This window comes from Amborella trichopoda, chromosome 4 (genome assembly GCF_054954075.1).
Source record: "Amborella trichopoda isolate Santa Cruz 75 chromosome 4, AtrichopodaSantaCruz75HAP2 v2.0, whole genome shotgun sequence".
Taxonomy (NCBI): domain Eukaryota; kingdom Viridiplantae; phylum Streptophyta; class Magnoliopsida; order Amborellales; family Amborellaceae; genus Amborella; species Amborella trichopoda.
This window is the reverse complement of record NC_142339.1, coordinates 711,647-727,437: the sequence shown is the minus strand read 5'-3', so window position 1 is coordinate 727,437 and position 15,791 is coordinate 711,647. Positions and strand designations below refer to the sequence as shown.

At 35.4% G+C, this 15,791-nt stretch overlaps 2 protein-coding genes across 3 annotated transcripts; both read left to right on the top strand.

Annotated features, from left to right (window-relative positions):
• The first annotated feature begins 449 nt into the window (after positions 1 to 449).
• LOC18439505 (uncharacterized) lies at positions 450 to 2,648 on the top strand. The gene has a single exon (XM_011627074.3). The coding sequence runs from the start codon at positions 839 to 841 to the stop codon at positions 2,423 to 2,425; it is 1,587 nt and encodes a 528-aa protein (XP_011625376.1). The 5' UTR covers positions 450 to 838; the 3' UTR covers positions 2,426 to 2,648.
• A 4,126-nt stretch (positions 2,649 to 6,774) lies between these two features.
• WEE1 (WEE1-like kinase) lies at positions 6,775 to 12,317 on the top strand. Of its 2 annotated transcripts, XR_016053696.1 has the most exons (11): positions 6,775 to 6,995; positions 7,322 to 7,376; positions 7,507 to 7,573; positions 8,312 to 8,575; positions 9,236 to 9,303; positions 9,411 to 9,520; positions 9,596 to 9,636; positions 9,766 to 9,917; positions 10,711 to 11,064; positions 11,895 to 12,094; positions 12,149 to 12,317. XR_016053696.1 is itself a non-coding variant. In XM_006849670.4 (10 exons), the coding sequence occupies exons 1-10, from the start codon at positions 6,865 to 6,867 to the stop codon at positions 11,988 to 11,990; spliced, it is 1,338 nt and encodes a 445-aa protein (XP_006849733.1). In that variant the 5' UTR covers positions 6,788 to 6,864; the 3' UTR covers positions 11,991 to 12,317. The 2 variants fall into 2 exon arrangements, 1 of the variants encoding a protein (XP_006849733.1); XM_006849670.4 differs by having other exon boundaries at positions 6,788 to 6,995; positions 11,895 to 12,317.
• Positions 12,318 to 15,791: the final 3,474 nt, after the last annotated feature.

Here is a 15,791-nt window from a genome sequence, read left to right as displayed (position 1 = left end):
TCCCAATACTTGAAGTAAGGTGAGGCTTTAATAGGACTACAACCCCATTAAAACTACAGCCCTATTAAAGCCTCATAATAAAGCTGAGGCTTTAATAGGACTACAACCCTATTAATAGGACACAATTTTTTTTGGTTAGGATCTAAACAATCAAAGTAAAACACATCTTAAAATAGTATCGAGAAATATGATTTTAAGACTGGAAATCTTTGTGATAGTCTTAAAATATATTTTTATTTTTTAATTATAAAATTTAAAGCTTAAAAAATAGAGTAGATCGAGCTAATCTATTAAAACTTGAAAAACTTAAATTTGACTGTAAAAAAATGTGTTACAAGATGCACTATTTTAAAACTTGAAATCTTTTTTTTTTTCTCCTGTCCATATATCTTGATGTCGAGATGATCAATTTCAATATATTTGGGCATTAAACAACCTCGTTAAATGAAATTTTTGAGGTGCGCTCTAATTTGATTGATTAGAGCCTCGGCTCTAAATACGCGTTTGTTTCTTTGGCCACCGAATCTTTCTCACTTTAGATTTGAAGGGCACTGTTCTCTCTCTGGGTATCAGCCCATTTTTCTTCAGGCTTTTCTTTCTCATCATCAGTGGCTTCTATGGCTTTGCAGCTTGCTTTTTCGGGGATCTTAGGTTTTAGTTTTAAGTAGCTTCCCATGGGGAAGTCACCTCTCTCTGTCTCAAAAATCTTTGGGTGATTTCATTCACCCATAGGCCTCTCTCTCTCTCTCTCTCTCTCTCTCTCTCTCTAAAATCCCTGGTCCTGTTTGTTTCTCTTTCCTTTCCCCTCTGGCTATTGTGCTTGAATTTAATCACAAAAATGGCGAGTAAGAAAAGAATGCATGAAGCCCTTTACGAAGAGCCATCAAGGCTCGATAACCAGAGGTACCCCTTAAGTAACTCTTCACCATTGAGCTTCTTTCAAAGAGCTTCCCCTTCTTCAACGCTTGATCCTTCACAGAAAGAAGGAGCTCCGATCCCCCAAGATTTATTGCTCTCTGGTTCTTCCACCCAATCTTTGATTCCCCCCAAAAAACCCACTTTTGTTTCGTATACTGAAGTATCTGGATTATCCCCAAAAATCAAAGTACTCTGTGAACTTCTCGCTGAAACCCCGTCTTCAAAGATCGAGCAGGCTTTTTGGGAAACTGGAATTAGGGTTTCTCAGGAAGATGTCGAGGAGGTATTGAAGCTCAATTATGGGTCCCCTTCACCTGCTGTTAAATTTTTTCGATGGGCTAGTACTCAACTTGGTAAGAGCCATAGCCCTCATGCTTGGAATTTGCTTGTTGATTTGTTGGGTAAAAATTGGCTCTTTGATGCAATGTGGGATGCATTAAAATCAATGAGGAAAGATGGATTGCTCTCTTTTGCCACTTTTGCATCAGTTTTTAGTAGCTATGTTAGTGCTGACAAGATCAATGAGGCTATAATGACCTTTGAAGTCATGGATCAATATGGGTGTCACCAAGGTGTTGTAGCTTTGAATTCTCTTCTGAGTGCAATATGCATAGGAAAGCAGACATCTAAAGCTTGTGAGTTTTTCGATAAGGTGAAGGCAAAAATCACCCCTGATTCCGATACTTATGCTATACTTTTAGAGGGGTGGGAAGCTGAGGGCAATGTAGGGAGAGCTAGGGAAACTTTTGGGGAGATGGTTTTGAGGATTGGGTGGGAGCCTATGAATGTTCCGGCCAATGATTCATTCCTAAACACTTTGCTTAAGGGCTCGGGGGTTGATGAAGCTTTGAAATTTTTTAAATTGATGAGGGAGAATAGGTGTTTTCCGGGCATGAAATTCTTTCGGGGCGCTTTTGATATGCTTTCGAAGCAGAACAGAACTGAGGAGGCTTGCGATTTATGGGAGGTCATACTGGGAAATGGGTTCACCCCAGATACCCTAATGTACAACTCGATGATTGGGCTTTTGTGTTATATAAACCGAATCGAGAAAGCCTCTCAGTTTATGGATGAGATGGTGTTTAATGGGGCTTTCCCCGATTTACAGACATATAATTTGATTTTCCAATACTTGGTTAGGAGTAGGAAGTTAAAAGAAGCTTCGAGTGTATTCAATGAGATGGTGAAGAATGAGGGAGAGCTTACTCACACTAATTGCTTGTTGGCGATCAGGGTTTATTTGGATTCAGGTGACTCAAACACGGCGATTAATATTTGGAAACATATGCTTGAAAAGGGCATCACCTCGAAAGAGGAATGTGGGAATTTGTTGGTTGTTGGTCTTCGAGGTAACAATAGGCTCTCAGAAGCTCGCAAATATGCCGAGGATATGATTGATAGGGGGATTGTCGTCCATTCCTCGACGTTGTCAAAGTTGAAACATGGTCTTATTAAAGTGGGTAAGGAGGATTTTTATGATCGTCTTGCGAGGAAACTGCACTACTAGCTAGAGGAACTTTGAAAAGGAAAGATATAGTGTAAAACTAGTTAGAGAGGAAATTTCTTCACAAGATTCTTTGTAATATCTGAGTTTGTATAACTCTAAAATTTGTCCCATTAAGATTTAGAATTTTTGCAGTGAAAGAGAGTGGTTGCCTGTGAAAATGTAATGCTAACAAAGTAACAATATACGATGAATGGTAATCAATGAGAATAAATGCTTATGGGTATGCTGGATGGGTATTTTAGCTGAATGGGCTATCATATCGACATGCAACTTCTCTACCTGTTTATTGTGATTTGTCAATTGGATAATTTGTTCTAGAATATGTTCATTAGATTTTTATGAAATACTCCCATCTCTTCTGCTCCATTGAATTTTAAGTCCATGTATCTTTGCTTTTCTCCATGAGAGAGCTCTAAATTTAACTTGTGGGCTTTGTTCCCTTATCACCCAATTGGACTATAAAATATACATTTCCCTGTTCATTGATATGAACCAGACCCGCCAGCTTGCCAATATCTGGCTGTTGTTGTGTTGACTGAGTTTCTTGCGCGATCACTCACTGTATTCATAATAACCTACACTCCTTCAACTGCATACATTTTTTTCACTTCTGTTGTCATAGAAAAGAAAGAATGTTGCGAATGTAAATCTTGCATCTTAATTTTTAGTTTGCTTGCACTAAGATGGTGATGCCATCAGAGTTGGCTCAAGTTAGTTCATCAAGATATGTTTTTTGGGGCTCATCTTAAAGGGGTAAACTATCACTATCCACCCCCAAATTTTCAATCTTATGCAGTATTTACTTTATGGTGTATATATGTCTGCTTTCCCAAATTCTTGTATACTTAAGTTGATCAACTTCTTATGACACAGAAGTTCTGGAAAATTGCTTAATATGTCTCCTAGGGCCTCAAAATTTATTATTATTATTATTTTATATCACTCTGAAAGGAGGTCTCTTTGCTATTATAGTCTTATGCAGAATTGGACTCGTCTTTTAATGCTTTAGTTCCATTGCACCTGTTAAGTAGTCTGAAAAAACCCCAGCTATTTTAGTCTTATGGCGAGCTGGACTCTGTCTTTTAATGCTTTAGTTCCATTGCACATGCTATTTAGTCCGAGGAAAAACCCATGTTAATTACCTTCCATTTTGGTTTCCCTTAAAATTTCTCATTACTTGATATAAAACAGACAAATCTGTTTTGTGATTTAGTCAAGTGACTCTTTAAAAGGAAAGGAGTCAACTGTAAACTGCTGTATTTGATTTTTTATGTGTAGAATTATATTTATTTGAAAATCTGTTAATTGATTTTAAGTGCACGGATTTAACAAGCCTTCAAAATATCATGTTTGGGATAATATGTGAGGGCTTCACTGTCACCATTTGTTCTTGATGCTTGTTCATCTGCAACTATGTGAACCGTAATGGACTATGGTTTACGGTGCTCCTTGCTACATCCACCATCCATTAGCATGGATGGGGTTGGTGGTTAACTGTAGTGGTACTACGTGGGCTTCTACCTGAGTAAATCTCCAATCGTCCATTAGTGGAAACGGATGGTGAATGTAGCTTGACATGCCATGTCTTGTAATCCATTGCTCATACATCTTAGACAAAAAGGTTTAGAAATAAGAAATGGGGGTTTGAAAGGAGCCATGTTGCTCGTAAAAAGGTAAGAAAAAGGAGCCATAGAATATTTATTTTAGATGAAAACCTTACACCAGAATGAATGGGTTAGATCATTGTTGGAAACCGTCCGGTTAGATTGGAATCGGCCACTAGCCAGTTCCAAGTTTGGTCGGTTTTGGTGATTGACCGGGTTGAAAAATATCTCAAAAAATTATATAAAATCTCAAAAAATAAGGGATTTATTTGTAATGTATTTTTTTAATGTTTTTCATCATTATGGAAAAAATTGGAAATTATTTTTGCTATTAATATTTATTTTTACGTTTTCCCATTTTTTTTGGAAAAATTAAAAAAATACACCTGGGTACAAATCGACTCTTTAAAATTCATTTTTTTCATTAATTTTCGACTTCATTTGGATGTGATTTATTTAATCATTCTTTAAATGTACTTTTTATATTTTATTAGATTTTCTTTTGTATTTTTCTTAACATTTTTTTTAACCGCATGGGACTTGCCCAGCTAAAACAGTTGAATTGCTTTCGGGACCATATCCCAGTTCGATTTTTCCTTCTTATATATTGCAGAATATGACTAAATATTGTTTGGGCAACTAATTAAAGAGAATCTAAGCTTGGAATATTCATTGTTCTTATATTCACAACAGTTGAAAGAAACCTTCCAAATAATGTGTCGAGAGAGAGAGAGAGCTTTTAGAGGATATCGTGAAATTTTCTAAAACAACAATTTAAGTGAAGAAACTATTTACCTTTTTTAAAACACATAATGAACGTTTGTCCCCAAAAAAGAGAGCTTTTAGAGGATATGGTGAAATTTTCTAAAATAACAATTTAAGTGAAGAATCTAGTCATCTTTTTTAATGCACATAATGAACTTTTGTCCCCATAAAAGAAAAGGTTGATAATAACCAAAGGAAGTAAGTTATTCCTCAGCTCTTAGGAAGAGACTAGAGAGAGATTTCTAATTCCAAAGTATCCTGATGATGGAATTGGAACAAGCAAGGCAAATGACATAATTTCCCCTCTTGGTGTAGATTCGAAGGACTTTGACAACTATACAAGTAAGGCACATATCTAAATTATGTTGGAAGATGTAGCATTACGAGAGCTTGAAAATTCATATTTCAACCCTATTCATGAAATTTAAAATTTCAAAAATCGTGCAGATCGAAGAGATATATAAACATTTGAAAATCTTGAAAATAGAAAATCGAAATAACTCATTATAAAATACATTATTTTTAGGATTTGAAAATCTTTTTTTCTTAATATCCATACATATGAAAGTCGAGATGATCAATTGGAAGGTTTATAACTTTAGAACACTCTTTTCTATTGATTTTTAAGGTGCACCCTACTTCTATATTATAAGATTGCAACTTATATAAACTTTTTTCAAAAAAAATATATTCTAGATTTGAAACCTTAAACAATCAAATGAATTTAATTTTTAGGCCATTTTAGTAACAAAATCATTAAATTACCCATGTTTATTAAGAAGGTAGGTTTGTATAAGTTTGCCTTCTTACGTTGTGGAAGTAAGGCGCACCTCAATTGCTTGGAGATGTAATTATTTTGGTGTTGGAAACCTTATGATGCTTTGAAAATCTATTTTTATCCCTTAATTATAAAATTCAAAATATCAAAAGTGGTATAGATCAACCAAATCCACAAATACTTAAAATCTTGAAAATAAACAATCCATATAATTTGTTACTAGATGCATTATTTTTTGACTTAAAAATTCAGTTTTTCTTGATGTCTGTCCGTCTCTAGGTGGACACTTGGATACAATCAATTGTAGGGTTCTCCAACATCAGGACATTCTCTTCTTGAAGATTTTTGAGGTGCACCTTTCTATAAGCTTGTAACCTTATATAAACTTTTTTCTGTTTAGAATTCTTAATGATAGGCATTTTGATATTTTTGGCAAAATTTGTGGACTTATTTGCGGTGAAATCAACTTTTAAAAGTAGTTGAAATGAGTTGATGTGACATGGCATCTACGACATAATAAAAATAAAAGCATTTGTTATAAAGGAAAATATTTATAGAGAGCTGAGGCTCTAAACAATAAAATTAGAACCTACCACATAAATTTCATTAGAAGAGGTTATTTTGATACCCAAATATCTTCAAATTGATCATCTTAACAACAAGACGTATGGACATAGAAAAAAGTGTATTACAAGTTTGTATTTTGTAACGTATTTTTGGATTGTCAATTTTCAAGATTTTCAAATTTTATAGATTTGGTATCGATGCCATTTTTGAAGCCTTAAACTTTATAAATAAATATAAAAATATGTTTTAAGGCTCTCAGAAAGATTGAAACCACATTTCTCGACTCTATTTGAAGGTAGGCTCTAATTTGATTGTTTAGAGCCTAGGCTCTATACAAACCACCTTGATTAATAATATAAGAGATAAATTAACTTCTATTTTATATCAATTTTTCTTAAAAGCCGTCCACCTTTTTGAAATTAACCATGAGAGAAAATATAAAATATAAATGTAATTGGCCAATCAATGTCAATGAATCAAGCTTAAGTTTAAACTACGAGGGCAATAACGAAAGTACTTAAGAAAACACCATAGTTTATGGTATCCACCATTTTTCAAATGCGAAGCACAGGGAACCCGCTTTCACTTTCCCTCCACCTATAAATTCCCCCCGACAATACTACTTTTTCAAGCTTCATTTTCCCTCCTTCTCTCTCTCTCTCTCTCTCTCTCTCTCTCTCTCTCTCTCTCTTTCTGGTTTTATTCCTGCTATTTTTTGGGCAGCCATGGTGAGCTCCCCTGCAACTAACCTAACTGAGAAGCTAGGGCAAGTTCACTTGCTTCCCCCACTGCCTATTTTACCCGATTCAGAAACAGAGGAAGAGAGAGACTTCATTCTCAGTCAAGAGTTGTTCTGGTTCGCCTTCTCTCTGATGCACATTTCTTCCTATTTTTATTTAGTTTATTCTTAGTGACAGTTTAGTAGCTAGGTATTTACCTTCTGATCACAACTAAACTGAAACTTATATTTACTCTTTCCCTTTAAAAAAGAAAAAGAGAAATAGCTGGGTTGGGTAGTTGACTCACCATAATTTTCATATTATCATCTTGGGGTTTTTTTATGTGACATTTTTTTTTTCCAGTTAGGACTCAAAATATTACTTTTGCAACCACGTGTAGTTGATCTGCTTAAATATGGTTCTGGATGGACTTCCTTGAATATTCCATGTTATTGTTTTGCAGTACTCCAGACTATATAACCCCCGATGAACCACAAATCAAGTTAGATTATAACACGGTAAGGGCTTAGCTTATTCATGTGTAAGCTCAGGATTAATCTGTATGCATTTATTCTTTCATTATCACACTTCCATTTGTCTCCTCCTGGGAAAACAATTCGCCTTTTATTTTTGGTGCTCATTTTTCAGGAATATAATTTCTGCCCAAAATCTCCAGAAAAATCAAAGACGAGTAGAATCAAACGACATAGAGTAGGTAAGATGTATTGTTCTACCTCATTTTGAGTCATCAAATCATTGTCTCCTGTGAAATGGGAAAGATATATGTGTCATGTAATTCTATTAAATCAGCAAATCCATGTCTTTTCGATGGAAAGGTTTCATACTTTCATTTTGCATTTTATGTCATGCCTATTGCAAGCCCTCCAATAATGGACTCACTGGTGGGTAATATGTCACTTTACATGGAATAGATGCCTTCATATCGTCCTTGAATGTTCACAGAATCTGAAACCACTGGTTTAGTTGGTTTACTTGCAATTCTACATGCATTAGATGCTCCCCACTTCTCTTACATTGAGTTATTGATTGTATACGACAGTCGTTTTACATGGTGCAGTCATCCTATGAATTCATTATAAATGGACTTGACTCGGTCATGAGTTGAATCTGGCCTTGTCTTTTAAGGTTCAGTTAAATCTTCTGGAAAACAAAAAATACAAAATAAACGGAAAAACTCATGTTTGATAGAGATATTGAAACTGTTTGTAAAATTTGTTATGATGCCTTTGAGACATATTTAGGGTTATTCTGGGGGGACCAGTGCTGATTCCTGACAACCTTTAGAAGTTCAGAGTTTCTTTTTATTTCATTTTTATTGGTTTCGGGCTACGAAATGATGGATGCTACCCTTTGGCTGTTTTTGAGATTTACTATGCCCGTCGTTCTGGTTAAACTCTATTGATAATGTGTTCTGCGTATTGCTTCCTCTCAGAAAGTATCCCAAGTGATTCCATTGACACCAACTTACCTTGTCCTGTGGGAGTGGCTGAGTTCTGGAAGGAAAATTTTGGTTCAGAGGATTCCAAAACCCTAAAAGCACCTATGACTGAATCACAAAAGAAGAAGCATGTTTCACAATCAGCTGTAGCTTTACGCTGTCGGGTTATGCCACCGCCTTGCATCAAGAATCCTTATGCAGCTCAAAGCTTTGAAATGGATGTAGATACCATATGCCCCCAAAGATGGAGATCTGCAGGTCTAAATTCATCTTTTTCTTTATCACAAAATATTTTATGGTTCAAAGTATTTTAGTTTTACAGCGCAGTAAGATTCTCAAGAATTTTGAATAAAGGACTAATGAATTTGTAAAAATTCCTGAATCCCCACGTTTCATGGGGAAAGGGGGAAATATGCTATAAAGCACTATGGAAATATCATATTCGATTATATTATAGGAAACTTCCCCGGTAGAAACATAAAAATTGAAAAAAGCTTGAACTGCCATCACCTACAGCTAGGCCCAATAAGCTTGACTCATCTCTGAAATTGGTCATTGGTCTATCCATTTTGGTAAAAGGATTTAGCATTCGTGAGCGAGGTATAGTACTTGCATTAGTGTCTACATGACATTTTGAAGATGCTATATTTTTGTGTTTTAGTATTGACTCTTTTTTGTTTCCCAAGTATAGTGTTATCCACTCTATAGCAGGATATTCCCCTGCTATGCCACTCTTGAATTCATGGGAACCACTCCTTTTTGTTTTTTGAAATAAATTTTAATGTCAATTCCCTATAATGTTTATTATCTTTCATTGCATTGAAGAGTACCAAGTTGCAATTTTTCTTTAATTTTCTCTCCCTATCAGCTTTATCTTGTTTCACCGGTTAAAGCAATGTTGTATATGATGGCTTATAGGTTGCTTTTCCCCAGTTGTTGGTGGTGATGGCCTTTCCCGGTACCATACTGATTTTCATGAGCTTGAGGTGGTTCCTGAATCCATAGGGTCTTGTGAGATATGTTCATGGTTCTTTTTACTTTTTGAGTAAACTTTCTGAGTCTTTCCTATAGCATATAATTTCCTTCTTTACAGGAAATTGGTCGGGGGAATTTTAGTCGGGTTTTCAAAGTTTTGAAGAGAATCGATGGCTGCATGTATGCGGTCAAATACAGCATAAGGCAGTTGCATAATGACACTGAGAGGTAATTTCTTCACCTTATTTTCATGCCTTCATTCTGCATAACTGTAATATTTAACTGCTACTGGTGACTTCGCAGACGGGAGGCTTTAATGGAAGTACAAGCTCTAGCAGCCTTAGGTATTCATACATTAAACCCCTACTCTCTCTTTAAAGTCTCTATGAGAATTATGTAGCATTTCTCATATCTATAGACACTTCATCTCAAATACTTTTATGTAGATCTATTTGTTTGCTACTCACATGCAGGATTTCATCCAAACTTAGTTAGTTACTATTCGTCATGGTTTGAGAATGAGCAACTCTACATCCAGATGGAGCTTTGTGATGGCAGCCTGTCAATCCATAATTCCAGCTCTGCTTTGCCTTATGAGGGAGAAATCATCAACGTCATGCGACAGGTTATATAATTAATTATAATTGCATCTGTCAAGAAGTAAAGAAGGTTTATGATCATAAACTTCTTATTGAAAAACACCTTTCAATTTACGATTCCTAAAAGGATTTTGGTCTCTGTTTTGATGTGGTATTGGTTGATGTTTTATTTTCTCAATTAGCATCACACCATTTCATTTCCTGACTTTATTGATGTGTGGTGGTAGCTGACCCTAAATAGTTTGGATGAAGCTCTGATGATGATGATTGATGTGTGATGGTGTTTGAATTTTTTTCCCAATTAGAAACACATCATTTCATTTCCCGGCTGAATTGCAATTTGGAGTAATGTAAAATTTTGTCTCTTTCAAGCGGGCCATAAGAGGGGTTTTATTTTCATATCTGAATTGATTACCAATTGCAACTGGGCTCCAAAATTGTATTTTTTACAAAACTAATTGGAGTTGCCTTTCAGAAGATTCAAAAACTATTACCACCATCACGAAGCTACCATCACCACAAAGCTACCACCACCGCCGCTGCCGCCGCCGCAATCACAAAGCTAGCACCACCATGCTGCTACTCTATCTGTTCCTCCATTGCACCACCTTGCATTGCTGCCACCAATACCGCCACCATCACACCATTGCCATTTGCATCACACAATAACAAATGACAATAAAACAATCAGACACTAGACAGCAAATTTGGTCACTTACAATTTGAAAAGAAAATGCTATTTGGCAAAATTTATAATCATTTTGTTCCTAAATCTCTGAATTTTTATATCCTACTAATGATTTTTGCCATGATTTATAGATTGCCCAGGCATTGCAGTTCATACATGAGCGTGGAATTGCCCATTTGGATGTAAAGCCCGATAATATCTATGTTAAAAATGGTATTTACAAGCTTGGGGATTTTGGTCAAGCTACCCTTATTAATGGTAGTCTTCCTATTGAGGAAGGAGATGCGCGCTATATGCCATTGGAGATTTTAAATGATAAACATGACTACCTTGACAAGGTTGATATTTTCTCTTTGGGGGCCTCCATATATGAGCTTGTGAAAGGATCACCTCTACCAACATCTGGTTCTCAGTTCTCTATGATTAGGGAGGGGAAGCTCTCTTTGCTCCCTGGATATTCTCTTCAGTTTCAGAATTTATTGAAGGTAAGATGCATGCCTTTCTTTAGTGTTGATTCTTTATGTTTCCTATTTTCGTTTTTTTTAACTGCATATAAAACATTCCTTTCTCTTATAGATCAAAATTGTGCCCCAGAAACAGCAAACACATGTATAAGTTTGGAACTATTCCTAAATTGCAGTGATTCTAAACTCAAATAGTACGATTGTTGATCTATTGTCTACTACAAAAAGGACTTATAATGCTGCCCACCTATAGGGGATTTGGGCTTTATGTTTGATGACTATACTTATCCCAAAATTTCACCTTTTTGAAATAGTAAACCAGAAGCCTGGAAGAAGTAATATCAAGGATGAGTTAGTGGTTTTGAACTTGAGAAAAACCATGGAAAAGAAAAACTGTATAATGGATGCCCAGAGAAAGCACATATGTTTTCCAATAAAAAAGGGCACATTTATTTTCAGCTGCATGCATATATGATAGAATCCTCTCTTGCATTTTATATTATAGAAGAACATCTTGAGAAAGCTTTCTTCTCATCTATGCGAGTTATTAGCAGTTCAGGGACATTTCTCTTTTTGGCTCTAGTTGATTTAGTATTTCTGCATACCATATGCTCTGTCATATGGATGCTTCTTAGCCTTGGGCACTGTTGCCTTTTCCAACTTTTCTTTTTAGGAAAAGAGGTTCATGAGAATTAAGAAAAGAAAAAGAAAAAGAAAACATGAACATGTATGCTGAGAATCTAAACATTGCATTTTCTCATTAAGTGTAAATCTCGTTTGTGCTGCTCATGTTTTGTTTGTAAAAGTATTCAACTGAACATAAAATAATGGCAATGTGTATGTTCTTTCAGATGTTGATGGATCCAGATCCAGTAAAGCGGCCTTCCGCCAAGGAATTGCTTGAGAACGCCATCTTTAAGAATCATAGTTCTACTCGATGCAAGTGACTTGGTTGCTTGAAGTCTTGTATATTACAAGCAACCAGTTTGGTCGCTTTCAACTTAAACAAATGAAAAATTGGAGAATCAAAGGAGAGAGAGAGAGAGAGAGAGAGAGAGAGAGAGAGAGAGAGAGAGAGAGAGAGAGAGAGAGAGAGAGAGAGAGATCTGCGCATTTTGGGGATGCGGGATTCAGTGGTTGAGAGCATATAAGTGTGTCTCCTTTGCACCATGGAGGGAAAGGTGTGCAAGTTTTGTAAAAAGTAACATTTCCTTGCTTTTTGTAAAATGTAAAGCTTTGCAAATATTTAAACATGTATTACTCGTTGATCATTATGCAGCTCTTAAATTTCCAAATACTTCTTTGGAGATATTTAGATTAGTTGTTTTTGAAAATTTTTCTAAAAAAAGCATACATCTCATTGAGGAATGAAAAAAAATAGTATAATGTGATCTATATGGTCATTATAATAACAATGATCCCGTGATTTGTTTTTTTTTTTTTTATAACGTTTCAAATTTATTGATAATAGAGCAAATTACAAGATGTTCAAAACATTATTTGCAGTTACAAGCGCCTCCAAACTAAAACCCCTTTTGGCTGGGGAATCAGCTACATCGTTGACCTTCCTATACACTTGAGTCAAAGTTACCGTCAATTGAGATATCTGCTCGAAAATTTGAAACCCAATGACTTTAATTACCAAGGAAAGCGTTGTTCTTTTTTGCACCATTTAATGACATTCATCGAGTTCCTTTTTATAACAACACCTTTAAGTGTTCCTTGCAACAAGTAATTTCAAGCCTTGCAACAAGGTTTGGAGTTTTGCATGATTTGTTGTAGTAACCCCATGGCCCATCAAATGCGATTATGACTCGTCCTTGCCAATCTTAAACGACACCACTAATCCTAGTTGGCCCTGGATTGCCCAATGAGCTTCTATCAAAGTTCAGCTTTAGTACTCTTTGCTCTGGTGGCTTCCATTTGGTGCAATTTCTAAATTTTGGCACGTCCAAAAGAAAAAGATTTGAGAGGTTAATAAAAACATTCGCCTTAGATAAACCCTGACTTATCTTTGTAATAGAAAGCCACGACCATATAGAGATTTTGATATTGTTTAACGCTCTATCAAAATTCCAGACTCTCCATTCAAAGGTTCTCTTGTTTCTCTCTAGCCACACTTCCCAAATAATAGCACTGTGCAGAATTTTCTAGATAGAGCTTCCAATTTTCGGTAAGGGTACCTCCAATTGGGTAATTAGGTCCACCACATTTTGTGGAAAAGTAAGGTTTATCCCTAGCAATTGAAAGCATCACTACCAAAATTTGGAAACAAATGAACAATGGATAAACAAATGTGCCTCACTCTCGTCATCTTTTTACACATCAGGCATACATTTGTGATAATCTTCTCTCTTTTTATGAGATTATCCACCGTTAGGATTTTATCTTGAGCAGTTAACCATAGGAAACTTTGTATTTTATGAGGAATAGGCCATTTCCATATTTGCTTAATCTTTGGGAGAGGCCACCGTACTTATCAAAGAAAAGTAATCTATAGAATCACTTGACAAAAAATTGGCCATCATTTTCAAATTCCCAAAAGATCTCATCCTCATTGTGTTGCAAAATGAAAGTTTGCTGGAGATCTTTAAACAGATTGAGAAGCTATATATAGAGAAGGCTATGAGAGTGGATGACATTTGACTCAGGACCCGTTTGTTAGGTGGAACATGCGCCTCCGAAGCAATGTCTTCAACTACGTTTCACAGTAGCTTTCATGGGGGTCCACAGATATATCATTTCCCATTTTCAAACGTGGGAAATGCTCCAGTTGATGGAACACGTTGCTTTGATAGCTATTTTTCCATCGACCAAACACGCTCTTAATTACATACTTAATAGGAACCACTCTTCTTCTTTTTTCATTAAAATCCAATTTTTCATTAATGAAGTTTAGGGGCTTAAGTCTAGAATCCATGGAATGGTATTGGATTTTAGTGGTCTTTTTTGGGAAAGTCCTCTATGATGAATATGATCCATAAGATCACATTAAAAGTAACATCCGAATCGATGCCTAGAGTATTAAGCATGTCTACCGAGAGGCCAACTCGGTGACCAATCACTTGGCCAAGAATGCTACAAGTCTCTCTAGGGCCACAGTTTGGTGTGCCCAGCCACCTGTTTTCATTTATCCTCTAATCGCTTCTTGTATGGCCAGGATTTCTCATGAAAGAACTATACCATAAACTCTTTTATACAATTCTTACTTATTAATGAAAAATGGGTAGGGGTCCAAATTCCCATTGACTTACCAAAAAAATAGATCCGTGAAGTCTTAGGAGCTATCTTAAGATCATCATGGGCCTATTAAGTCCCTGTGAAGGTGTATTTTGGAAATACAAGAGAAAAATAAATACCTACATAAAATTGAAAAAGATATAGGGTTTTTGAATTGTCGATAAAAAAAAGTGTTATTTTTTTATGATTTTCCAAAATTTATTATTTTATAATACTTATATTTTTCAACCAAATTATTGAATAATTAATTGTAAATTACTTATATTAATTGTAAATTTTATAATACTTATATTTTCTAATTGTCTTTTTGTGAATTTTTTTTGTATTTTTAATAATATAATTTTAAACAATTTATTGTAAATTTTGATAACTTTTTCATCTTTTATATATATTTTCTATTGTTTTTCATATTTATTATTATTATTTTTAAGCCATTGTCAAGCGCAGCATAGACTCGGACGAGCGACTCATCCCGAGTAACTCGGCCAGGTGATAATTAAGGTGAGCTGAGTGAAGGAAGCTTTTTTAGGGTAATTAAAAGAACCTTAATAGGTGCATATACAGAACATGTCCTTGATTCTAATTTTCTTTCTCATCCCAAGATTAGAAAGGAAAATTTTATCCCAAGATTAGAAAGGAAAATTGTTGTACGCGTCGGGCACACATTCCTAAATTGAAGTCCCCAAAGGCATAAAACACCCATGGATGCAAATGGTTGGTCCCGCCAAAAAAATATTTTCTCAGAAAATCATCTATTCAGTTTTCAAACTTAAGTCTTTTTTTTTTCTTTAACATATTAATGATCTCCACGTTAAAATTATGAGTAATGATCTTATAGGATCCTCCCCCATCCATGTGTGTAGGACCTCAAAAGATCACCATTAAATTTGCTACGGATCTTTAAAAAAGTTATCACATGAAGGTAAGACTTAATTTTTTTATAGATCCGTATCGAATTTAATGGTGATCCTTTGAGGTCCTATACACATGGATGGGAGAGGGTCCTATACGATCATTTCTCTAAAATTATACATTCTTTGGTCCAAAGTCCATTTAAAAAATGGGATTTTAAGAGGGGATTCGATTCCAAATATACGTACTAGGATTCATAAAAACTTTGTACCATTAGAAAAGATGGATATGTCCTTCACTTCTGTGGAAAATGCAGTGACATGGTGGTTACAACTTGCAACTCTGCAAGAGACCACTTCCCAATGCAAAATAGTGCGTGAATTAGACAAGCTTTTGCTTAAAGCATGAAGGAATGATGCGGACGAGTATTGTGTCCATGGATCTTACACAAGCAAGTCCCCATCTCCTGTTGACAAAGAGAAGTATAATTGTTCTCCACAAACCAATAACATAGCCCAAACCAACACAAGCATAAAACATGGGACTTGTATCCGCCCATCCTTCTCTCTCATCTCCATCTTCTCCCTCATTATTATTTAATGTGCTTGAGGTATTGTGAGATATGGTGTTGGAGCATCCCACTCCTTGGAGAGAAT